Below are 27,983 nucleotides of genomic sequence, written 5' to 3' on the forward strand. Positions count from 1 at the left end.
GATATCTGGTAACAGTTGGCAACACTGACAAGACGTCAATATTTGCTGTTTAGGAACTGTTCTTGCGTGACCCTCACTTTTTTTTATATGATCTTGCCTGCTACCGTACGCTAAGTCACATTCGGAGGACTTCGGTTTATTTCGTGAGAGCTTAGGTTTAAACTTGAACGATGAACGAATTTTATTTTTATTATTGTAAATATACGAAGTGATATGCAATAAAATGTTCCAGAGTTGGTGTTATCATAAATTACAACCATAATTTTTTTTTTTTCGTTGTGACTCATTGAAGTTATAAATGCAAAGAGTCCGGGTTTGACTCTCTAATGAAAAGTGAGGTTTGAAGCTTTCTTATAGGGACTAAGTGTATGTGTGTGTCTTTTTATTGTCCTATGTTATTTTAGATAGTGTTCTTACCTCGTATTGACCACATGATCAAGAAAGCCTATTTATGAATGTCTAATTTTGGTTGACAATACTAAACGAATGCGCTAACTAAGGACCTGACGGCCAAACCCTTAAAAGTAGCTCATAATATTGTGGTTATTATTTTGTTGTTATTGAAAACTAGCGTTTAAATGTAAGGCACACATCTACATGTTCTATTTCCTATAAATTAAACTACAAATTTGTATCAGATTAGTAAATAAATCACAGTGGAAACACGATTGTAATGAATAACATAATATGATCTGCACTTGGCTTTTCCATGGAGTTTTAAACACAAACGCTGATTGAAGCCTAAACAAAGGTTTTTGAAATTACCAACATCATTATGCGGTACTGTGTATAATCCATTATGATTGATAACTAGCTGTCAAGTACATAACAACTCGTTACAATATGTCAATTTTTGACACAGCGACCCAATTTACAACACGTTTTGGGAGAAAGCTCTCACCTTCAAATGAAAATTACTAAAAGTTAAATCGCTCAATTTTGTCTACTTATTTATTTAGATTTTAAATCGTAATAAAGCTACAGTACTGAATTAATTAACGTATTAATTAACGTATTCCAGACAAAGAAAGAAATATATATAACGTTATTCAGAACTAAGTTCCCATTTTGAAATGGTAATAAGTTTGTCAAATTTTTAGATTTCACAAAAATAAAAACGCTAATTTGTTCGTAAAGAAATGGAATTTTATTAAAACACAAAAAATTAAATATGACCACCACCGTGTTGTTCAATAAGAAAATATAGGGGAGAGTCGGGTAGTATCGGACATCGGGTAGTATCGGACAGTGCGTTTCTTTCATCTACCACCATATGGTAGTACCTGAATGACGTGGTTACGTTTCTCTATGCGACATCACAGAAACGTAACCATGTCAATCAGGTACTATCATCGTGTGGTAGAAACTCACTGTCCGATATTACCCGATGTCCGATACTACCCGACTCTCCCCTAGTCTTTCTTCTATGCTATAAACGGTATTAATAAGCACATTCCTATTACATCGAATATTTACTGTTTCAGTTACTCATGTGCAGTAGGTCTACTAAGAAATATCTTTTCTTTTAGATAACCCCATAACCAGTAGTCAGCTGGATTTATAGTTATTATCGCTCCGACGCCGGGGACCGAACCCGAGTTCTTGGTTTTACGTACCTAGCGCTCTAACCACTGAGCTACGCCGAAGTTCAATCCACAACACCGGATCGAATCCCTATCCTCCAGTGTTTTTCCCTTTGTGGCCTTACTCCATGTTCGACATAGTCTATATGTTTATATTAAGTCAACTGCCATTATACAAGGAGCGCACTAAATTGAGTGACTTGGTGGCTGAGATTCCACAGTATATGCACTGTTGGGCGAAGAATAATAACTATTGTTACCATAACATAAATTCTGTAGGTAAAAAAATTAATTTTTACGTAGCTGGATTTATGTCTGGTGACCTAGAAGGCCAACTGTTCGGAAAATACCCACTAATTACACTATCACCAAATGTGTTGCGCTATAATGTTTTTACATTATTGTGTATGTGAGGTGGAAGCCGTCTTACATGAAAACAATGTTTTCGATTTCATGATTCTGTACCGCTGGTATTGCAAAGTCTTGCAACATTTGAAAATATCGCTACCCGGTTACCGTCACTGTTCTTGTTTGTCCATTTTCAAATTCTTCATAGAAATACGATCCTATTATGAAATGTGACGTAAAACCACACCAGACAGTAACTTGATATCATGTAATCCTTGCTGTATAATTGTGTTAGGATTATATCCTGCCCATATTCTGCAATTGCGAGTGTTAACACCTCCGTTCAATTCGAAATGTGCCTCATCTGTCCATTTCTGAATTCATGTAACGTTTGACATCTTCTCAATGCATATGCATATTGTCTATTGCATTCGTAATAGCATTGAAGGAGGCCAATTTGAACTCGTAAAGGTAAAACAATTGTAAAAATTGGTTTGTGGAAACTGACTTATGTCACTTTTCCCAGACACTGCAGGGAAAGGTATCAACTACTAGGGTTTATCGTCGATGAAATTGATGATAGCAAGATAAGGCCGAGGATTGACCAAGAATTTCCTGACTTTTGTCTTCCTTACATACTGGATTTTAAGGAACCCGGAGGTTCATTGCCGCCCTCACATAAGCCCGCCATTGATCCCTATCCTGAGCAAGATTAATCCAGTCTCTATCATCATTTCCCACCTCCCTCAAATTCATTTTAATATTATCTTCCCATCTACGTCTCGGCCTCCCCAAAGGTCTTTTTCCCGCCGGCCTCCCAACTAACACTCTATATGCATTTCTGGATTCGCCCATACCTGCTACATGCCCTGCCCATCTCAAACGTCTGGATTTAATGTTCCTAATTATGTCAGGTGAAGAATACAATGCGTGCAGCTCTGCGTTGTGTAACTTTCTCCATTCTCCTGTAACTTCATCCCTCTTAGGGTGGAATTCATAGTCGTCACTTAAAAAATGAGTGAACCCTTAAGTAATAAGTGTTTGCTTATAATAAGGGAACCCTTAAGTCAATTCCGAATTCATAGACAACACTTATTTTCACGTAATGAGTGCTCACTTACAGCTGTCGGACATGACGTCATAACAAAAGCTGACTCTCATTGAACTAATCGAAAACAGCTCTACATGTGGAGTTGCTATAACAACGAGTTATCAATATTATTGTACTGAATAAGTTATATACAGCAATAGTTTCATAATGTTTTAAATTCTAGTTGCATGTTAGTTATAGTTATAATCAGATATCCTACTAATTGGAACACATGTTCTGTAGTAGTGAATTTCTTAAATAAATAAATTAAGCCTATTAGGCCTACTATATAATGCTGTATATTGAATTTATTAACTAGTGTTATATTTACTCTATAATTTGCCAATTATAGCTACATATTAATTTTTGGCTATGATATCTATACTTAACCCCTTTTAATTTATTTTTATTTAATATTTTTCATTTATATGTAGATCTGTGTCTTTTATTTACGTAGTATCTACTTGTTTTTTTTTTAAATTTGTAATCACACTTGTATCTGCTTTATCTCTTCTTGTCATGTTAATTGCAATTCTATGTTTTTTTAACAAATATCTGTACTGTCTATTGTAATTGGGGCTTTGCCCTGTTATAGACATAAATAAATAAATAAATAAATAAATAAATAACGATCAATTTGGCTAGAGCAACAACTTCGAATTGATCTGAAAACGATATCGCTTCTTAAATTTCAGTTCACTATACATTTCCAGAGGATTCTCCATGTCTCTAATATACCTTTTTGGGACACGTATATTTTCCTCATTTCGTTCAACAAACTCCACAAAATCCTCAAAATCATTCTCAGTATCCATTTTGAAAATGAGTGGTCACTTAAGGGTGCAGATCAGCTCACTTAAGTAATCACTCATTATGTGAATGAGGGACAACTATGAATTAGAAATGAGTATAAGTAACCACTTAAGGGTTCACTCATTTATAAGTGACGACTATGAATTCCGCCCTTAGCCCCAATATTTTCCTAAGAACCTTATTCTCAAACATCCTTAATCTATGTTCCTCTCTCAAAGTGAGAGTCCAAGTTTCACAACCATACAGAACAACCGGTAATATAACTGTTTTATAAATTCTAACTTTAAGATTTTTTGACAGCAGACTAGATGACAAAAGCTTCTCAATCGAATAATAACACGCATTTCCCATATTTATTCTGCATTTAATTTCCTCCCGAGTGTCATTTATATTTGTTACTGTTGCTCCAAGATATTTGAATTTTTCCACCTCTTCGAAGAATAAATTTCCAATTTTTATAGTTCCATTTCGTACAATATTCTGGTCACGAGACATAATCATATACTTAGTCTTTTCGGGATTTACTTCCAACCCTATCGCTTTACTTGCTTCAAGTAGAATTTCCGTGTTTTCCCTAACCGTTTGTGGATTTTCTGCTAACATATTCACGTCATCCGCATAGACAAGAAGCTGATGTAACCCGTTCAATTCCAAACCCTCTGTGTTATCCTGAACTTTCCTAATGGCATATTCTAGAGCGAAGTTAAAAAGTAGAGGTGACAATGCATGTCCCTGCTTTAGCCCGCAGTGAATTGGAAAAGCATCAGATAGAAACTGGCCTATACGCACTCTGCTGTAAGTTTCACTAAGAACATTTTAATTAATAGAACTAGTTTCTTGGGAATACCAAATTCACATTTGTCTTACAGTTGGGAAAATCTCGCAAAAACCCGATCAGCTAATCAGCCCAAGCGCGAAACAAATCCACATCCGAGTGCTGCCCGAATCAGCAGGCAAATGCGCTACCGCCTGAGCTACGCTGGTAATAATATGATAATGATGATGAGAACGACGACTATAATTTGTCCCTGATCTACAAAACTTCAATAATAAATTCATCTCTACATGAATTCGGAAAGAACCGCAAAGCCAAGCGAATGAATTCTTGAAAATAAATAGTCATTAACTGTAGGATGTGCTCTCCTTCCAACTTACACCTTGAATTGTTCAATTTCCACAAGGAAAGAGAGAATTGCACTCTTCCCCATTTTCCGCAGAAAAGGGAAATTAATATACGACAAGGACGCCTAATTGTCACGTTTTTGCCTCCTGCCGTCACAGTGGAAAATTGTGAGGGACTGGCCTGATTATTGTCTGTGCGTGACGAACTGAATGAACCTGCCTTTGATTTTAAATCCTCAGTTCCGTTTTAATCACAAATAACCGTTAATACGTTTTATTAACGTGTTATTGGTTTAACTCCTCAACATTACCATAAGTTGTGATGAAAATATAATATTTATGAAAATCGTATTGGTTGTTACTACAGGGACATCATTTTATTTTTACTTCAATTTTTATTGTACCTGAGTTTTTGAATATACTTCACTCCCACCCCTTCTACTAATGAAGTTCAACCGTCCTCCACGCAGTCATAGTAGCCTTACGATCATAGTAAACAGTACGTTCCAAAAATATGTTCGCGTTTTCCAGTGACGAAAGAGCTTTCAATATTGAATCATTTTCGCACAGATACTGTCGTCCATTTGCCTACGTCGCATCCCGGTTCCTCCCCACCTGCTTCTATTTGCCTTTCTGTAAAGGCTAGTGGCTGGGCTGTCTTAGCTCTTATCTGAAAACATTAATTTCTGTTAGGAAGTGGACGTCTACGTAATATTATACAACTGTTTAAAATAACTTAAATAAAAGGGCCTCGTTAAGTAATTAACTGTCACGTGATTCCCCCCTTTCTACAACCCTGCGACATAACCACTTGGACGGACAGTAGATAGCATGTCTGAGTAATTTTATCTTTTCGGATCGGGCAGAAGTGAAGGTTGAATTTACAGTATGTAAGGTACTCTTTATAGAGTAGGTACAGAATTATTTCAACATGAGTTACTGGTACAGTACGAAGGACGAAACTGGTAAATAGAATTACGTACAATAGTCTATAATGCGATAATATGCAAATTAGAACTGAAGCCTGTATCGAAATGAACAGCCACCATTTTCAAAAATGTGTATAATATCCATATTATGATTATTTTTCAATTTAACTTAATTCTCTATAGTGTACGCAATGTGCTGTAGACAGTATAATATACACTGCATAATGAATACGTCAACATGGACAGCTCAGTTCGTGAGTAAAAACACTCATTGTTAATACTGTACTGTATTTTGATTAAAGAAAAATCTAATGAAAATTATCAAATTCAAAATCGCGATATCTCCTTGTTTACGTAAATGGATGAACTACTTTTCTTCCCTCCTATACCTAGTAAAGTGATTTGTTTGTATATTAGGCCAGTATCATCGTACTCCAGTCATGGAAGGGGTAGCAAACGGTATTTCCGGTTCTTAATCGTTGATCCAAAGGTATAGCCAGGTTAATATTAGAAATGTTGGTAAAAATAAAATGATGTCCCTGTATTATTTCTGGATAAACCATGCTAAAGTGGTGGTGCCAAACGGAAATAGCAAACATTCACATGATTTCTTGGCTCCCTCTAAACCATAGGAATGCCGAAAGTCATTGAAAGTCACTTGTTGTCCAATTTAATTCACCATTAAAATGGGACACACTCACGGACAGGAGAACGCGAATTCGATTATGCGCAATGTTCAAAACATACAGAGGTGAGCCTGCCTGGAGAGAAATAAAAAATAGGTTGCAGCCGACAAATTACTCTTCAAGGAACGACCACTCATATAAATTGAAGGAAAGAAGACAGAGGACGGACACTGGAAAGTTTTCTTTTCTCAATCGTACTATCAGGGACTGGAATGCTTTACCTGCAGACTTACTAAAGGCTTTACCAACAACCAAAAATGTATTTAAAATAGGCTTAAGGACTTTACTAATAGACGGTAATTATACACAGTATTTAAAGGGTGTAAATGATATGTTGTTATTGAAGTGTTGTATCAGTGAAGAATTATGTTGTGTCAGTGAAGTGTGTTGTGTAAGTGAAACGTGTTCCTGTCAGTGAAGCTTTATAGTTTATAGTGGCAGTGCAAAGTATTTGAAGAGTGAAATGTTTTTGAAGTGTTAGTGAAATCAGGATAGAATCAGGAATTGTGTCGTAGTTCCAGTGCAGTGAGTGAGTTGACAGCGAAATGAGTGTAATGTTGAAAGGTACTTGTGCAGATATGAACATATCATACTCGTGGGTTTAGTTCGAACTTAGGTTTAAGCTACAAATTAGATTTATTTCAAATGTTATTTTAAGTGATCGTTTCATTTAATTTAGTATATTCCCTGTTGTTGTCATTATTATTATTATTATTATTATTATTATTATTATTATTATTATTATTATTATTATTATTATTATAAATTATTGTTAGTATTAATTATTAGTATTATTATTAATTGTATTTTTAATTTTAAGTTTATTATTGTCATTATTGAGTGTAATTAGTTACCACTGCCACAGGGTATATACCCATTGCAGTGTGAATAAATAAATACATACATACATACATACATACATACATACATACATACATACATACATACATACATACATACATACATACATACATACATACATACATACATACATACATACATACATACATACATACATACATACATACATACATACATACATACATACATACATACAACTATGCACGTATATTTATATAACATCTGTTGCAACATATATGCGGTGTCCATGTTTTGTCCTAGTTCCCTACTTTTACACTAAAATAGTGAAAATATGCTGTCTTTACAAGCGGAGTCGGTGGACATTTCTGTTTGGCAAATGTGACCTCACCACACATATTATAGCAGAAATTGTTTGCAATGTTAACACATTGACGAGGCATGTTGATGTAGTTAATCACTGCAAACAATATTATGCACATGTAAATAAGTAAGAAAACTAGCATTTATATATATGGCGAGTACATGTAAGAATAGAGATAGATAAAATTTGTGTGTGTGTTTTTTTTTTAATTTGACGCCCCTTATTCCACTTCTCAGCATTGTAATTAATATCTCACATATTGCTTATGAAAGCCTATTTTGTTCTTAGTAGAATTCCTCGTATTTCATTCTTCTACAACAATTACAATAGGAGTAATGTGGGAATTTGTGACAGTATGCGAAAATTAGTGAAACTATGGACTCAAACACTATAGCATTGGCTGTTTCTCGGAAACAAGAGCTAACTGGATTTTTTTATTGACCATTTCGTGTTTGTTAAACTCGAGTTTAACAATTGGGGACTAAATTCGTGTCAGAAACATTTTCACTGTTGACCAGTGTAATAATAATAATAATAATAATAATAATAATAATAATAATAATAATAATAATAATAATAATAATAATATCACCACCATTCAAACAATATGAAGGCCAAGGCCTGTTAAGTCTCAGTGAGTCATTCTCGATCCAGTTGATAAAGCGTCGTAAAATAATCATTAAAAACATCCTAAATGGATTGCGTTTGTTCAATAAACATTGTGCCGGATAGATGATAATGAATTTCTCAGTCATAGTATCTTGTGTGAAAGGCCGTGTTTCATGTTTGTGGCACTGTGAAGTAACATAACTGTAGGTTTTGGGGAAGTGAAAACCCACACTTGGGTATTGATCATTAGAGTAACAGTCCGAAACTGAACGTGTGGTATGCCTTGACTCCAGAACCTTTACCAAGGAATTCTTTTTTTAAGGACTCCATAATAGATAACTTCCTTAAACATACTGAGAAATTAAATTCCCCAATTACTTCATGCATAATATTTCCAATAAGATAGAGCACCGCCTCACTATACCAGAGAAGTCAAGACTTTTCTAAACCAACGGTTTCCAGGAAGATAGATTGGAAGAACAGGCTTCATTGCATGGCCTCCTAGGTCACCTTACATGACTATTGGAGCATATGTGCAAGCCTAGTGAAGTTTGGAATATCTATGTATCTATGGATAAATCAATGTTTATTCTGTTACAGATGTTTTACAGGATATTGATTGATTATCATTGGTAGTAATTCTGCCGGATACTCAGTGCTTTAATGATTTAACTGAATGTAGATGTAAAATGTTCTGGTTCGTTACTTACCCGCTTTTGGATAACGACGTCGTCACACGATGCCTGGGGGATGTCTAGAATCACCAAGAGGATAGCGAGAGAACATCCTAAAATCACGTGATACATCTGCATCCTGCCGCTTGTCCCTGAGTTTGGAACTGAAGTGATCTGGAACAAAAAGAGATGCATATTCATTGATTTTCTAGAGACTCAATCATAAAAACTTTTCAAAATCATCTGGTCAAAATCTTTCTTAAAAAGTCATGCAAGGATATACAAAGGGTCGTACTGAAAGTCATGAGCAACACATTGTTATAATTTCAATTTCAACAATGTAACAAAAACGATTATATGCTCATAATCTACAGCCTTTACACTATGTATTGACATATTGTGACGTAGTTAACTTCTATCATGTGACCACAGGCAATGTTTGCAAAATGGTCGACAACGATGGTTCGTTTCGACAGCGTGCTGTCATTAAATTCGTTGTTAAAGAAGGAAAATCTGATGCTGAAATTCACCTCAGACTTCAGCGTGCATACGGAGATGTGTGCATGGGCGCCAGCAGTATTAGGAGAAGGGTGAAACATTTCGAAGATGGAAACACGAGCATCCAAGATGAACCTCGTAGCGGTCCCCTCGAACTGCCTCCACGGAACGCAACAAGAAAAGAATTGATGAATTATTCTGGAATGCATTTTGGTTGAATTTCTTGAAAATGGACAGACCATAAATGCTGCCCGCTTTATTCAGACAGTTTTGAAGCTCCGTCGTGCATTGCGCAACACGATAACGCGTGGCCTCACACTGATCGTGTCACCGTGTAGAAAATCAGAACATTTGGCTGGGAAGCTCTTCCGCATTCTCCCTACAGTCCCGACTTGGCACCCTCCGACTACCATCTATTCGGTTCTGTAAAGGAGCAGCTGCAAGGTCAACGCTACGAGACACTGGAGGACATCCGGAAAGCAGTGCGTCAGTGTCTTCGGGAAGATGAAACGGACTTCTACAGCAAGGGAATTTTCAAACTTACAGAACGGCGGGAAAAATGTGTGAAAAGAAATAGAGGCTATGTTGAAAAATGACAGAAAAGTCTGTAGATTAAGACGATGTACCTGGTTTATCTAAAAAATAAAAATTAAGATTTATGACAATGAGTTGTTCATGACTTTCAGTATGATCCTTTGTATTAGCCTGTAAAGGAAAGCTTTAAAAAATGTGAACTTCAGTACGAGCTGAAAACGTAAAAACAACTTCCAATGTTAAAGCATAAAAATAAATATACATTTGCTTAGTCTTCAGTCAGGCTCTTGTGCAATACGAATACATGACACTGCTTCTCCGTGATCCTTAAACTTTCCTCAGTAGACAAAAAACAGTCATGCTGTCTTCCGCATTCTAAATCCTACAGAATGTTTGATATCAGGTTCGATATTCGCAATTTCTGACTCAGAGAGAGCGATGGATTTTTAAGAACGATAAAAATAAAGACTTTAAATATTTTCAATTGTTTAAATAGGAAATTAGAACAAAAATATATGACATGTTTAAAGAATGGAAGCTGACAGGCTGCCGAAAATTCTTCTATGATTTAAACCGAAAGGAAAACTCAAGCTACGATTAAACAGCAAATTTTGCGTAAAACGTCACGCCAACAAGTTGAATGACGGGATTATTTTTGAAATTTTTTCGGTCTCTGTGAACCTTCCTCAGCCTTCTTCCTTTTTTCTGTAGTTTTCTTGCTTTTGTGCGGCAGTTACGAATAGTCTTGGCATCGTGAAGCTGGAAGTTAAGTTATAGGACGAGTAATTTTATGAAGTATTTTTAATCCGGTTTTTTATTATTTAACTTTTCTTGATTATTTAATAACGCTGTATCAAATACTGAATTATTTAGCATTAATAGAAATGGTAACAGTGAGGTGCTATGTGGCGAGATGATGCCGAGGATTCGCCATAGATTACCTGACATTCGCTTTACAATTGGAGATAACTTCGAAAAAACCCAACCAGGTAATCAGCTCAAACGGGAATCGAACCCACACCCGAACACACCTCTGGATCAGCAGACAAACGCGCTAGCATCTGAGATACGCCGGAAGCTTACATCTTATCAAATCTTATTTTTGAATGCAGTTAGACATCGTTACAGCTTTCCAAACAACATTCGTTATTTAGCGTATGTTGAGTGATTCACGGGATATTAAGTGTTTTAAATGGTGAAAGTGTGAAAGTCAATTTCGTTGCGCAGCGAAAAAGTGTTTTTTAAAGCAGGCGAAATTTTGTCTGCACGTCAACCCAACTAAATGTGTTGATACACCCACGAATTAACATAGTCGTTTAATAAGTAATATTGATATTATATAGTTGATGTAAATACTGTCTAATAAAAGTTAGGTTTGCTGGCATTTTGATAAATATCATTCATTCATTTAGTATTCCGATCAAGGGCAGGTCTTTCACTGCAAACCCAGCATTCTCCAATCTTTCCTCTCTTCTGCCTTCCTCTTTGTTCCCCACTAGTCAGTGGAGTGTTTCTGGTCTTTTGTTCGGTGCACGTGGCACACTCCCTAAATTCACATGTGATATTTTAAAAGCACTCGGACTCCGATTTTTTTAAATTCAAAAAATTTTGTTGGATATTCTTAAGGATTCAATCCAAATATTACATTACCATTTATATTTTGGTCATTGATGATTGTGTTGGGTTTGCATTTCTCTGAATTTTTTACTAAACAATTATTCCTGTATTTCTAAATTATTCTGTAGTGCTTTTATTCTGGATCTTTATGGTCACCCTCATTGAGGGCAGATTATTTTCTTTAAATATTTATATATCCATATATCATAATGCAGTCTAGCATCTGATATTTCCTTCTACCCCGAAATCTTTTTCCGTTCACTATTCCTTTCAGTCCATCCTTGAATAGGCAGTATCTTCTCAGCCAGTGACCCAACCAATTCCTTTTCCTCTTCCTGATCAGTTTCAGCATCATTCTTTCTAACTCTCTTTCTAACACAACTTTATTTCTTATTCTGTCTGTCCACTTCACACGCTCCATTTTTCTCCATATCCACATTTCAAATGCTGCTATTCGCTCCTCTTCACTTCGTCGTAATGTCCATACAATGCCACACTCTATACAAAGCACTTCACTAGTCTCTTCCTTAGTTCTTTTTCCAATCATAAATATCCTCACTGTGCTATCCATAAAGCCATAAATACTTATTGTTGTGTTTAAAATACATCTTTTTGATATCGATATGCATCGATACTTGTCTCTTTTTTTTTTGGTAGGCCTATATCAAAATCGATAACATCGATATTACAGTGATATGGTATTGATATATCGATAAGCACATCTCTAAGAACACCTGTCTACGGACTTGAAGGTCTCGGGTTCAATCTTGGTTGGTAGCGAGTCTTTTCGTCAAAAGTTCCTGAACGGTCCCGAGGCCCGTTTAGCCTCCTGTCGAATTGAGTACTGGGTCTTTCCTGGGGTTGAAAGTCGGCCAGAGCGTGGTGCCGACCACACCACCTCATTGCAGTGCCGAGGTCAAGAAAGCATGGTACTCTACTCTACCTTCATGACCCTCATTCGCCTTCATAGCTTATAAAGGGGATACCTTCACTTTTTATCACTAACCTATCGATGTTAGATAGCCGCGAATTGATACAGCGTCGTTAAATAACCGATAAAAACAACATTTTCACGCATATATACACCCCTTCTGATAAATCTACTGGTTATACGTTCCCCTTGTAAATTCGCTTAGAAGGGTGAGATGTGTCTTAGCTGTACATTATTGGGGACGTAATAGTATGCCTGGAGTGGCGAGGGGGCGAAGGACATAAAAGCGATTATTGCAAAATCGATTTTAGCCGTGTTGGGTGTAGATTACAGGAAAGCGTCGGAAGTGCTCCGTAAATTGCTAAGAAAATTGAAATATTGGAGATCACGGTGAAGTCTTTTGAGAAGAACACTTGGGAGAAATTGTAATACATCTCAATTAAGTTTTAATGTGATTCTGGAGAAAAACTGTGGAACAGCAATATGTAAACTCGTTTTCGAACACCGTTGCAGATTCTCTGAGTGACATGAAGGCTAGGAGGCCTTGAGTTTGGCTTCAAATATTGAGGGTTCAGTCCCGAGTGATAGTAGTGGATTTATCGATTAATAGTACATTATGCAACGAGCCTATAATGGTAGTAATTAAGACGCGAGTATGTTTGTTTACGAAACGAGCGCAAGCGAGTTTCATAATTTTCATACGAGCGTCTTAATTACCATTATAGGCAAGTTTCATACGACTTTTTATGCTCGACCATATTTCTAACTTGAAATTATTCGTAAGTATTCATGTTATGGTTATCTAAGTGAAGGGCGGAACTGACCTTCTAAATTGTGAGATGAGCGCAGACGCGAAAGTATTGATTTTTTCCGAGGGACGAATGTCATTGACCTTGATATAATCTAGAGAAAAACATGAACATTAATATTGATATAACCTGGAAATTGATTCAGAATTGAAAAACGAGATGGCATATTGAATTTATTTGAATATTACTTACAATTAACGCTAATTATTATAGTAACAGAACATAACCTTCTGCGACAGTATTGGATTTCCAGCCTCCGTGACGTTTCGCTAATTGTCTTTCGATTGCATATCCGAGAATAATCGATACTTGCGGTTTTATAATGGTACAATGGTGATTTTTCATTGGCTGAACAACTGAACTATAATGAATAGGTGTACTTTAATGAGGTGCATTAAAGGGCTACTACCAGGTGTATAATTACTACATTTCTGCATGGTCGAGCATAAAATTATTTTAGATCTCCTCCGTGGAAGAATTAGGCTGAACGTCACAGCAAGTTTGAAATATTTGAAATATAACAACATGTTGCGACATTCTTCAGATTAAAATCGTAAGCAAAATTCTAAAATAAAGAGATTGTATCATTCGCCTATAGTTTCTACTAGAGATGAACAAAACTAACTGCCGCTCTCGCTCGCTATGTTCGCTGCATTTGTCTTTCGAGTCTTGTCTCGTCATTCTCGTACGCTTCGACTCCCGATCATCATTCCTGAAATAGCATTTGGTCGGCGTGGAAAGATTTCGCAACTTTGAATAACATACATCATTGAAATAAATAATATTATAAATGTTTAAATGAGACAAAAAGACAAAACAGAACAGTATCTTAGTTATCAAAATGTTCTGGTTCTATTATATGATATTACCTATGGTTATATAAATAGAAAAAAAAATTCTCAAATAAATTTGCATTTCTAAGAAACATAAAACATGATATTAATATCTTTTTACTTGAGATTGCATACACTTGATCTTAAACATAGGAAAAGAAAATTCCTAGCCTTTTAATAAAAAGGTAAAAAACGTAAAGGTATCCCCGTAACATGCCATGAAGGCATTTGGGGGGCATGGAGGTAGAGAGCCCCATGCTTTCCATGACCTCGGCACTAGAATGAGGTGGTGTGGTCGGCACCACGCTCTGACCGCCTTTTACCCCCGGGAAAGACCCGGTACTCAATTTTATAGGAGGCTGAGTGAACCTCGGGGCCGTTCTGAAAGTTTGGCAACGAGAAAAAATCCTGTCACCACCTTTTAATAAGGGCCTAGTAATTAAATAAAGACTGGGGAACGGATTATTATACACTAAAATGTAGAGATGTTTCAAATAGGCTACTTGATTGTTTATACTTATACTGGGACATCATTTTATTTTTACTTCAATTTTTATTATGCCTGAGTTTTTTAATGTACTTCACTCCCATCCCTTCCACTATTAAACTTCCAATCGTCCTCCACACAGAACCAAGGCCGCGTATGCAGTCAAAGTGCCTTACGGTGATACTAAACAGTACTGAGTTAGTGAGTATAGTACGTTCCATATATATATTCGCGTTTTTCAGTGACGAAAGAGTTTTCAAAATTGAATCATATTTTCGTACAGGTACTGTCGTCCGTTTGCCTACGTCTCATCCCGATTTTCCCCACTTGCTTCTGCTCGCCTCTCTGTAAAGGCTAATGGCTGGGCTGTCTTAGCTCTTTTCTGAAAACATTAATTTCTGTTAGGAATTGGCGTCTACGTATTCTTATACAACTGTTTAAAATAACTTCAATAAAAGGACCTCCTTCCTTCCTACGACCCTGCGACGTAACTACTTGGATGGAAAGTAGATAGCATATCTAAGTAATTTTATCTTTTCAGATCGAGCAGAAGTGAAGATTAAATTTACAGTACGTCAGGTAATCTTTTATAGATTAAGTAAGTTACAGAATTATTTCCACATGAGTTACTCGTACGAAGGACGAAACTGGTAATTGGACTTAGATACAATAGGCTATAGTGCAATAATATGCACAAAAGAACTGAAGCCTGTATCGAAATGAACGGCCACCATTTTCAAAAATGTGTTTAAATATCCATATTATGATTATTTTTCAATTTAACTTCATTCTCTATATTGTACGCTAATGTGCTGTAGACAGTATAATATACACATCATAATGAATACGTCCGAATGGACAGCTCAGTTCATGAGTAAAACACTTATTGTTAATACTGTACTGTATTTTGATTAAAGGAAAACCTAATGAAAATTATTAAACTCAAAATCGCGATAATTCCTAGTTTACGTAAATGGATGAACTACTTTTCTTCCCTCCTATACCTAGTAAAGTGATCTGTTTGTATTTTACGCCAGTATCATCGAACTCCAGTCGTGGAAGGGGATAGCAAAGGTATAGCCAGGTTAATATTAATAATAATAATAATAATAATAATAATAATAATAATAATAATAATAATAATAATGGTTTATTTTAACTGGCAGAGTTAAGGCCATTCGGCCTTCTCTTCCACTCAACCAGTATGATAAAAAATTACTACAATGCTATGAATATAACATAATTAATACAATACAATACAATACAATTCAAAGCAATACAATACTACAAATACAAGACAATATAATATATAATTAATATAATACAATGACAATTCTTTTCGTCTTCACAACACCAATAAAATAATTATGTAATAATAATAATAATAATAATAATAATAATAATAATAGTAATGATAGTCATATCTAAATTAAATTAAATTAAATTATTAAGCTCGATCACAAGTTTAATTTCAATTTGACTGCGCCCGTAAGAAATCGTTTAGCCTTTTCTTGAAAGTGGTTATTGTCTGGCAGCCCCTAATCTTCTGAGGTAGAGAATTCCATTCACGGGGAACTGAGACAGTAAAAGAGGATGAATAGTGGGATGTTCTATGGGCAGGAATTGCAAGGATTTGGCTCTCCTGTGACCTGGTGTTTAGATTGTGATTGGAGGATAAGTAGTTAAACCGGGAACGAAGGTAATTTGGAGTAGAAGTGTGGAGAACTCGAAACAGAAGAGAGAGCGAATGAAGTGTTCTACGGTTACTAAGTTGCAGCCAGGATAAAGATTTGAACGAGGGTGTAATGTGGTCAAATTTGTGAGCATTACTGATGAATCTGACACACATATTGTGCACACGCTGCAGCTTGTTCGAAAGGTCAGTTGTCAAGTTTGTAAATATTACGTCGCAATAGTCAAACAGTGGTAGTACGAGGGTTTGCACTAAATTAGAAATGTAAGTAAAAATAAAATGATGTCTCTATATAATAGTTGCCACAGTAGATAAAAGTTCAGTCAGGTATAAACAACTGTGATAATTAAAGGCTGCTTGACTTCGGGACTTAATCAATATCGAGTCTCAGAAGACTCGGAAGTCTTTACGTCAAAGACGCGACTAATGCAACATTGTCGTGCGGGTTTTCGGCTTTGCGGGCGCTGTTAGTCTCGCTTTCTCGATCGTTGTTCATCTCTAGTTTCTACTGCCTACTGGTTTTCCCTGATTATTGTCTTGGTTGTAGCGCCATCAGAAGTAAATATCTTGGATATAGTGAGGAACAGTGTTGAGTCAACACCTTCAAAGGTACTACCTCTGCCAAGTCCTTGGCCATGTGATGTAAATATACGATTACAGTGCAATGTTAATCCCTACTACTACTACTACTTACTGGCTTTTAAGGAACCTGGAGGTTCTTTGCCGCCCTCACATAAGCCCGCCATTGGTCCCTATCCTGAGCAAGATTAATCCATTCTCTACCATCATAACCGACCTCCCTCAAATCCATTTTAATATTATCTTCCCATCTACGTCTCGGCCTCCCTAGAGGTCTTTTTCCCTCCGGCCTACCAACTAACACTCTATATGCATTTCTGGATTCGCCCATACGTGCTACATGCCCTGCCCATCTCAAACGTCTGGATTTAATGTTCCTAATTATGTCAGGTGAAGAATACAATGCGTGCAGTTCTGTGTTGTGTAACTTTCTTCATTCTCCTGTAACTTCATCCCTCTTAGACCCAAATATTTTCCTAAGAGCCTTATTCTCAAACACCCTTAACCTATGTTCCTCTCTCAAAGTGAGAGTCCAAGTTTCACAACCATAAAGAACAACCGGTAATATAACTGTTTTATAAATTCTAACTTTCAGATTTTTTGACAGCAGACTGGATGTTAAAAGCTTCTCAACCGAATAATAACAGGCATTTCCCATATTTATTCTGTGTTTAATTTCCTCCCGAGTATCATTTATATTTGTTACTGTTGCTCCAAGATATTTGAACTTCTCCACCTCTTCGAAAGATAAATTTCCAATTTTTATATTTCCATTTCGTACAATATTCTGGTCACGAGACATAATCATATACTTAGTCTTTTCGGGATTTACTTCCAAACCTATCTCTTTACTTGCTTCAAGTAAAATTCCCGTGTTTTCCCTAATCGTTTGTGGATTTTCTCCTAACATATTCACATCATCCGCATAGACAAGTAGCTGATGTAACCCGTTCAATTCCAAACCCTCTCTGTTATCCTGGACTTTCCTAAAGGCATACTCTAGAGCAAAGTTAAAAAGTAAAGATGATAGTGCATCTCCTTGCTTCAGCCCACAGTGAATTCGAAATGCATCTGACAGAAACTGACCTATACGAACTCTGCTGTACGGTTAATCCCTATGGATATAAAAAAACCCTCGAGGAAAAAGACTCCGTGTTTGTAGATAGGCTACAAAATAGAGAGTGAATGAGCGTGGGGGCCGAGAGGGGGCGCTGTTTGTCCACGTGTTGAAATTCTAATCTGCTTCATTCGACTTTAAAGATCTTGAAGATAGACGCTGCACTCGTTATGGCTGCTAATGAGGAATATGGCGAACTTTGTAATCACGCAGTGTGGCAGTCCTAATGGGCGTCTGCCCTATCATTAGGTGCTGGCATATCATTAGTGGGATGCGATGCGTCGTGTTCTCACCCACAGGGGACGCGGATTCGATTCCTATCAGGAGGAGTCCTGTGTGTATTACTTAAGGGAAGAGGATGGTATTTTTTGGTGAAAAATGAGTAAATTTTCGAAAAATAAGATTTTTTCCTTAAAATACTCTGTGATATGTGTGGAATATATTGTATGATATTTTGTGGGTATTTGTGCCCTTATCGGATGTTGAAACGCCATTCTTAAACTTCCTGCTCTCTGGATTTTTAAATCACACCGCCCTTTGTTTGTTGTTTCCGGGACTTCATTTTTTTTTTTCAAAACCAAATTTTTCTTTAAAATACTCTGTGATGTGTGTGGAATACGTACATTGTATAACTTTTGTGGATATCTGTGCTCTTATTGGATGTTGAGACGCCATTTTTAAAGTTCCTGCGCTCTGGATTATTAAATCACACTCCCTTTGATTGCTGTTTCTGGAACTTTATTTTTTTGCTACATTGCCAGACAAAAATCGATATAATTTTTGAAGTATTAAATATATATGTATGAAATTTAGAATACACATTGTCTAGACTACTAGGAAACTTTTCTCTGTAACAGAATTTTCCTAATTGATTTCATTTTAAAAATAAGTCTGTCTGTTTGCAAGAAAGAAAATAAAAAAATGTAATTAAATTTTAATTGTTTATTTTACAAATGTAGGGATTAATATCAAAATTCTGTTATAGACAGTTTGTAGAACATGCTTTTACAAATAAATTGTAACAAACTGTTTGAATTTATCTTTAAAAATTGCTTAGATATATCGAGTTTAGTAAAATCCTGCACTGGGTAGATTTTTGTTTTCAAATCTGGCTCCCAAATTTTTTTTTCAAAATATTTATATTTGGATGAGTTGCCATAGCCATGAGCTCTCTACATACAAAAAATTAATATTTTACACCAAATAGGAAAAAAGTTTTAAAAAATACCATCCTCTCCCCTTAAAGGATTTTTCGCAGCACAGGAAATGGAGTAAGAAGTGAAAACAGAGAGCTTGTAATGTGAGGTATCGTAGTATAGCTGTTGCCAGTGCTGCTGTGCGTTACATAGATGTCCACTGTGGTGTAGCCAACGGTTCACAAGGTATATATATATATATATATATATATATATATATATATATATATATATATATATATATATATATATAAATTATATATGCAGGCTGTTTCAAAAATACGGGGCATAATTTCAGGTATGTATTTCCCACATGCAGACAATCAAAATAGTTCATTACAACATGTGTCCGGAAATGCTTCATTTCCGAGTTATGGACTTCACAACATTGAAATTCACCGGAACGTTTTTCTTTCCGCAGGTCGTTGTCATTACAGAAGATTTTCAAAATGTCCACCTCCTGCTTGAATACAGACCTCACATCGATGTCTCATTGACCTGCGAACACGATCCCAAACTCCAGGAGTATTGCGTATGTCCTCAGAACATGCCATAATTCGATTCCGAAGGGATTCCAAATCAGGCACCGGAGACGAATAAACCAATGATTTTAAATGGCCCCACAAGTAGAAATCGAGAGTGTTCAGATCAGGTGAGCGTGGAGGCCAAGCAATTGGGCCACCTCTACCTATCCATCGATCAGGAAACCTTCGATCCAAGTACCGGCGAGCCGAACGACTGAAGTGTGCAGGAGCGCCATCATGCAAGAAGTGAATGTGTTGACGATTGATCAGTGGAGTGTCTTCTAAAACGTGAGGTACAAACGACGAGCCAGCGCAGCATTGCCGTCCGCCTTACCGTACATGAAGTGTATCTCTGCCAGCTCTTGATTTGAATACATGTCGCACAGTCTAACACCTACACAACACTGAATGTAACCTTCGCCTCGGAATGAACTGTCAGAGTGCCCTCTTAATGTCTTCTTTGACGGCAACGACCTGCGGAAAGAAAAACGTACCGGTGAATTTCAATGTTGTGAAGGCCATAACTCGGAAATAAAGCATTTCCAGCACATGTTGTAATGAACTATTTTGATTGTCTACATGTGGGAAATACATACCTGAAATTATGCCCCGTATTTTTAAATACCCTGTATATATATAATTTATTTCCAAGAAATAGTCTGCCCAGGGATCCTGGGTTGCCAAAAGCACAGAATAACACACATATAAGAATAATAACGATTACAGAAAAATAGATGAGTCAAATTGAAATGTGAACTAGGAGCTTAAATTTAAGAAATAATAAATTTGTACATACATTGTAACAATCACACACTAACGAATAAAAAAGGGGGGGATTATGTTATTCCATATAAATGATTTTTCAGAATCGCCACAGACCTTTAATGCTAGAAGTACTTATTTTTGGAATGATGTCTTGGATTCCAAATGTTTTGATAGTGTTTACAGTTGATCGTGGGATGGTGCCCCTCGCTCCGATAATTAAACCATATACTTCCCAGGTGCCTTCCATCTGACATTTTTCTCGAAAATACGGAATAGTAGGCTCATAAATTTGTTGTTTCTCTTTGTTGACCTCAGATGGTTGGGTCTGGCTCATCTCAAATCTAACAGTTGGGTCCAGTATAAAGCCTTTACTATTAGTCTTGTCTAGAGCCACGATGTCCGCGCATATAGATGCACTAATTTATCGCCTCTTAAGGTCTATGCACAATGAAAATTAAACATAACCGTAACATAAACACAGAAGTTTGCGGTTAGGTTACCAAATGCGATCATTCACAATAATTCACATAAAGATTGACATTAACATTGCCGTTAGACGTTAACATGAAATATGCGAACTCCAAACTTTCATGCTTATGCTTACGTGATTTACAAACAGTACACAATCGTGAAGCGCTGAAGTATACGGCAGAATATGAGAAAATGGCGTCGTTGTTATGTTTCCACGGTTACCAAGTATCTTTGCGGTTATGTTTATGTCCCCATCATGAATGATGTGATTTTACCGTAACGTTTACTTTCTTAAGTTAACGCTTACGTTATGTTTAATTTTCATTGTGAATGGGCCTTTACTTCAGGTCCTCCCGCGTAAGCTGAGTCACCATTACGGCTAAGCAGAGCACCAGAGCACAGCAGTATCTCTCATGCCAACGTATTGCTTCGGTATTAGTGACTATTACACTTTACTACGTCATACTACTTTTGACCCATAAGCCGGTACGAAAGGATGTGTTTCAATCAATCGTGGCTGCTTATCGCTAAAGAAAATAGATGTGGATTGGAAGAAGAGAAGGCTGTTCAGTGATCTTTATATGAAACAACGAGTCGAAGTCAGGATAGGAGAAGAAATGTCAGAAGGAAGTGAACTTTGGAAGAGGAGTACGTCAAGGATGTCCTTTATCACGTACCCTGTTCAGCATCTACTTGGAGGATTTAGTAAAGAACTGTTTTCAGAACATGGGAGGAGTGACAGTAGAAGGAAGAAGAATAAAGTACATAAAATTTGCTAACGTTATGGCGTTGTTAGCAAAAGAGGAGACGATGCTAAGGGATATGCTACTGGAGCTTAAATGACAGCTGTGAGCAGTATGGGATGGAGATAAATGCAAATAAGACGAAGACCATGGTAATAGGCAGAAAAATAAAGAAGGTAAACTTGCAAATTCTAAATGAGGCAGTACAGCAACTGGACAGCTTCAAACATGAGCTGCTGCCAGGAAGTCAAAAACAATGGCAAAGGAAGCTTTTAATAGAAAAAGAAGCTTCTTCTGCGTACCTCTGGAAAAAGAACTAAGAAAGAGACTAGTGAAGTGCTTTATATGGAGTGTGGTATTATATGGGGGCAGAAATGTGTACATTACGACGATGTGAAGAGAACCGATTAGAAGCATTTGATATATGGATATGGAGAAGAATGGAATGTGTGAAGTGGACAGACAGAATAAGAAATGAAGCTGTGTTGTAAAGAGTGAGTGAAAAAAGAAAGATGGTGAAACTGATCAGAAAGGGGAAAAGGAATTGGTTGGGTCACTAGCTAAGAAGAAACTGTCTACTGAAGGATACATTGGAAATAATGGTGAACGGGAGAAGATACTATAAATATAAATTAATGGTACAGAGGAAAAACAATCAAAGTCACAATTCTCATAAAAATTATGTCATCATCGAATATTCTTTATTATTATTATTATTATTATTATTATTATTATTATTATTATTATTATTATTATTATTATAACTATTTCTTACCAATGTTTATTATTGTCACACTAACATTACTTATCCAACTGTCATTATTTACGTTCATGTTGATTTATGGTCTAGATATTAATGTAATAACTATGTAAGCAAATGTATTCAATTAGTATTAGAGTCTGGCTGGGCGGAAGAGAAGGCCTACTGGCCTTAGATCTGCCAGATTAAATAAATAAATTATTTATTATTATTATTATTATTATTATTATTATTATTATTATTATTATTATTATTATTATTCAGTATATTACTGCAAAATTTGTGTTTTTTTCTTATCAAAACTGATAAAGGAGGATTATCACCATGGATACAGCCATTCCTTCCTAATTTTTCATTAGGAACAGCAATAAATTTTGCAGTAATATACTGAATTAGATGAACGACTTCACCCTTAAGAGAATTCTGACTTCGATTGTTTTTCTCCTGTACTCTTCAAATGTACAGTAAATCCCAAATGCCTGGCATTTGTGTAGGCGAAAAATTCCTCAGTGTGAACTTGGCATGAACACAACATGAAAATTATCAATTATTATTTCTAGTTTCACACCCTAAGAAAATCCGTCCGTATCCAGTAATCAACCCAAGTAATGGGGGCCATTTCGATGGTGTCCCGGTAAAGGGGGTTAAGTCAGTTTCGTTCCCTAGGGGAATACACAAGTTAAATTCCACAAGTGCGTGTGCAAAAACAAAAGAATACTTTCATTTGATGTGTTTTATTTGTGTAGAAAATTATTTGCAGTAAGGGCCAGATGTTTAATTTTCATTTAACTCAAAACTCATTTTTATGACTTAACTCCCTTAACCAACACACCATCGATTTAACACAAGTTATTTAAAGAAGTAAACAAGATAACTAAATTGTGCATAATAAAGTTTGTTTCACCCATGTAGTTTACTTTGTATGTACTATTACGACCTTACACGAATACTTTAAATACCACCCATACCCAGAGGCCAACTATGTGTGTAACTTGATCGGAATTAGGCTGCTGCTAGTTCATGTAGTACCTCAATGATTTGGGTTTGTCCTGCTAATGTAAGCGAGGATACCGAAAGTAGAGATGTTAATATTTCCGCGCCAGTGAATGATGCTATATGGCCCAATAAACAGACAGAATTCCTGCTAATTCAAAGGTTATTGTTGCTACTACATAATATCGTCGTTGATTTTGTGAAACCTCCTATGTGACAGTACAGAGAACATTTTTTTTCAGGAGGAAGAAAAACGTCATTAAATATCAATAGGCGTCACTGATTTAATTGATATCCATAATATTCACCAAGGTTTTCTACCGAATCATCTAATATTCTTCTGTAGGCCTATTGATATTTAATTACTTCTTTCTTCCTTCTAAAAAAAAAGTATGTTCTGTACTGTCACACATAAGGTTCCATAAAATCAATGACGAATATAGCGTAAAGGCCAATTCACAATGAAAATTAAACATAACTGTAACATAACACAGAAGTTTGCGCTCAGGCTACCAAATGGGATCATTCACAATGATTCACATAAACACTGACATTAACATTACCGTAAGACGTTAACATGAAAGTTTGCAAACTCCAAACTTTCATGCTTATGCTTACGTGATTTGCGAACAGAAGACAATCGTGAAGCGCTGAAGTATACGACAGAATATGAGGAAATGGCGTCGTTGTTATGTTTCCATGGTTACCAAGTATGTTTGCTGTTATGTTTACGTCCCCATCGTGAATGATGGTATGACTTCTTGATTTTACCGTAACGTTTACATTCTTAAGTTAACGCTTACGTTATGTTTAATTTTCATTGTGAATGAGCCTTAAGTCTACATATCCAATGCATTTCCTATTGGCCGAAATGTGCGATGAAAAAGTATAGGCCTAAATCTTACTACAGTCAAGAATTTTTTCCCCAATACTGTGTTCATAATGACCTGTACTATATAAATACTTATTTATTTAAAACTTAAAAATTCTATCTTATGAAACCTTAGACTATATTGGTAGCTCACAAATAAACATTGTCATGGGGGCAGATAAAAAAAGTTACTTTTTTTTTTCTCTTCCACCATGTTAATAATGTCAAAACAAGTGCTTACACAAATTTCTCCACTCGAACGCAATTACGAGAGCCCCCCCAGAAAGTAAATTTTCCTGGGGCCGTTTACAGAAAGAAAACACAATTTCATGGAAATATTTATTCAAACAGATACAGCGATTGTTGAGCTATTTTACAACATATTCCCCACCGGAATTGATACATTTCTCATATCGTGGGATCAAAAGAGAAGTGCAGGCTACTGTGACACTCTAGCTCCGATCCCAGGCGGGAGACTTCTACGACACAGAGATAGAAAAAAAGTTGATCCCACAGTATGACAAATGTCTCATTTCTGGTCGAGAATATGTTGAAACATATTAAACAATATCTGTATCTGTTCCAATAAATCTTTCCACGAAAATGTGTTTTCTTTCTGTAAACGGCCCCACGGAACCTTACTTTCTGGAGGGACTCTTGTAATTGCGCTCGAGTGGCAAAAATTTGTGTAAGCACTTGTTTTGACATTATTAACATGGTGGAAGAAAAAAAATTATCTCTCTCCATGAGAATGTTTGCTTATCAGTTGGCCAAGTGCTGGCTTCTCTAATTTATAGTCTCGCTCTGATAGGCAGACCATTGAAATCGTTTTTAACTTCAAATGTTGCGTTGACTCCAATTTATAACGAAACTAACAGAAGCATTGACAATGCTATTTGTTAGAAATGCAGAATTCTAAGTACGTTCTGTCCCCAAATTGCATTACGATTCAAATATGAATATTAGCTTCCCCGGAGTCTAGAATTTTCTTAATCTCAAGAGAAATCCACAGCCCTGAGATCGATACTAATTCGATTTAAGTCATTATATTCCTCTAGAGTCCCTGCATACCCTTGGTACCTGATCTTTATTGATGAAGTCCTTGTTTCCATGCGCATAGCCAAAGCAGCTTCTTTGGAGGCAAGAAATTCACTCTATCTACTGTAAGTCTCTGCTTGTTCGAGAGTGGCCTATATGAGCTTATTGGAGCTGTAGATTTTTTTTATGGATGTACAAACACAGTACCGCATACTTTTTCTGAGATTAAATAATATAAATATTGTGAAAAGTTCGAGGATTGGTTACTGGGGCTTGAACTTGGGTATAAATTATGTTCATTATTATTCAACAATTACGACTCACTACAGTTTCTACCAAAGGTTTAAGGACACCCCTTCAAAAGTGATGTTTTACTCCTATCACTACGAAAACCCCACGCCGAGAATCGAACCTCGGATTGCTTTGTCGGTAAGTGCACGCGCTATCCACATAGCCAAAACTGCATACGTTAGCAATATCATGGACAAAAAATTGTATCCCTTCAGTCTCCTTCAAGTATCAAGAGTGGTAACCGCTGGTCGATACTCGATAAACACAGGTCTACACTACTGTTTTCGCTGTAAGAAAAATCCTAATGTAAACACAAGCTCGTTGCTGTCATACCCGTGATTGGCTCCCAGTCGAAACACTCACACGACGCAGGAAAATATAGTCCGTATTTGAAAACTATCATCATGGATAAATATATAATAGGATGCGAAACTGCGGTCAGCACCATCTGGATTTGGGAGTTTGAAATAAGGTGATCAGCACCCAACGTTGTAGGTGGTGAATATTAGAACTACGTGTTGGGTACATTACCCAGAGTTCTCTATTTATCCGTTCGGGAGAGTCGAAGAGCCGAGATGGCGGACTGAAACTTGCTAATAAGTGAACATAAAGTGATACGTGTGTGTATAAGCAGTGTATGTTAAACAGTGATGGTTATGGACGTTGTAAAAATAATGTTGTTGAATGTATTGTAAAGTAATAGTAATATAATAAATTGAACTATCTAAGTAGTTCTTGCAGACTTTTCCATACCCAAAGAATACAATCCCAGTTATCTAACCTTTTGCTTTATTTTTTTGTCTCTGTCTGGTTATATTTTAATCGGGTAGTGTAAAACACATCGTCTCTTTTATCTTCCTGTTGGCTCCGGTAAGAATTTTCAGTGGAATATGCTGTGAGGAATAAAACTGTAAATGTTTTATTTTAAATTGTGTTAGTTTTGAATATCGATGAGGGTGGGAGGGAATACTTTCTGCACAGTTTAACATTTTCATCACTAGGTGCGCTGCTAAATGCATGGAGTAATTACTCTTTTCGCTACTTGGTGCGCTGCTAGATGTAATAACGCCCCTCCCAGGAATAGATGGCAGCAAGATCAATTTCTACAACAGCGCCTCTAGTATGTGTTACGGGAAACTCATTAAGTTTCGCATCCTATTATATATTTATCCATGCTGCCATCTTGTATTATATGAAAATAAAAAAATAAATTCTAGTTATTAAATACAATGAAACATATAACTTCACTTATATGTAAAACGATATGTAAAAGAAAAGCTACTTTTATATTTTGTTATGTACTATGAACGCGGATGAATATAAACAGTAATACCGAAGTAGTCTGTTCTTGTAACAAGCTGGCGTCACTGTTGTTCACGTAAGCACGTGGTACTGAAATGTGGCTTCTACATCCTCGGTGTGTGGGGTTATTAAACTTAAGAGTAGAAACCCTCTCAAAAGCGGAGAAAAACAAATAGTCTTAAATGTATATAATAAGTTAAATGAGTTTTAATCACAGTAATTATAAAGTAAATGTTTCCTAAGCAAATGAATTCATAGTAGTGAGGTTAGGTCTACTTGACGAGTAACGGGAAATGTTTAACATGAAACAGAATGTACAACAGTAGGCGGGAACATGTACTGAGAATCTATGGCGCCAAACAGCGGCCAATGAAGCCTCACTTCAGTCACGTGCTATTGTTTATATTAGGATTTTTCATACAGCCATCGGAGAGATTAAATACGGGACATGGTGCACAACAAACTGAAAAGAGATAGCAACTAATTCGAGAACAAATGAGAGGCAAGACTTCGTCATTAGAAACAACCAACTAGCTACTTCAGAAATTGTATGCTAACTTTTGAACATTCTGTACAAAGTGTAGCATTGAGTTCATCACTCAGGGGCTTCTTCACTACTTACAGAGGCCTCCACTGTTTATTATATTCAGATTGCGGTGTTCCGCCGAAGCATCCGGGAGGATTCTTCCTCTCTGCCTTAGAACGCTGATGAAGCGGTTTCGTGATTGTACAACGAAATTTAAGTGTATGCGACGACAAACTCCTCACCCGAGACCTTTTCCTCTTTGATATAAACTTGGCAGTAGGGAAATTCTGAATCTTGAAATCCTCGTGACATGCGACAATTCGCCCACGAGGTTCGCATTCCCAGTCGGCTCGATGTAAGTGAATTAA

At 36.4% G+C, this 27,983-nt stretch overlaps 1 protein-coding gene across 1 annotated transcript in view; it reads right to left on the bottom strand.

Moving 5' to 3' along the window:
- The window catches only part of CCAP (Crustacean cardioactive peptide), a 254,063-nt gene that overhangs the window by 55,644 nt on the left and 170,436 nt on the right, over nucleotides 1–27,983 (bottom strand). Inside the window, exon 2 of the mRNA XM_069815672.1 lies at nucleotides 9,074–9,211. Within this exon, the coding sequence (XP_069671773.1) occupies nucleotides 9,074–9,175 (102 nt within the window). The 5' untranslated portion in view covers nucleotides 9,176–9,211. The remainder of the gene's footprint in view (nucleotides 1–9,073; nucleotides 9,212–27,983) is intronic.

This window comes from Periplaneta americana, chromosome 1 (genome assembly GCF_040183065.1).
Source record: "Periplaneta americana isolate PAMFEO1 chromosome 1, P.americana_PAMFEO1_priV1, whole genome shotgun sequence".
NCBI lineage: Eukaryota > Metazoa > Arthropoda > Insecta > Blattodea > Blattidae > Periplaneta > Periplaneta americana.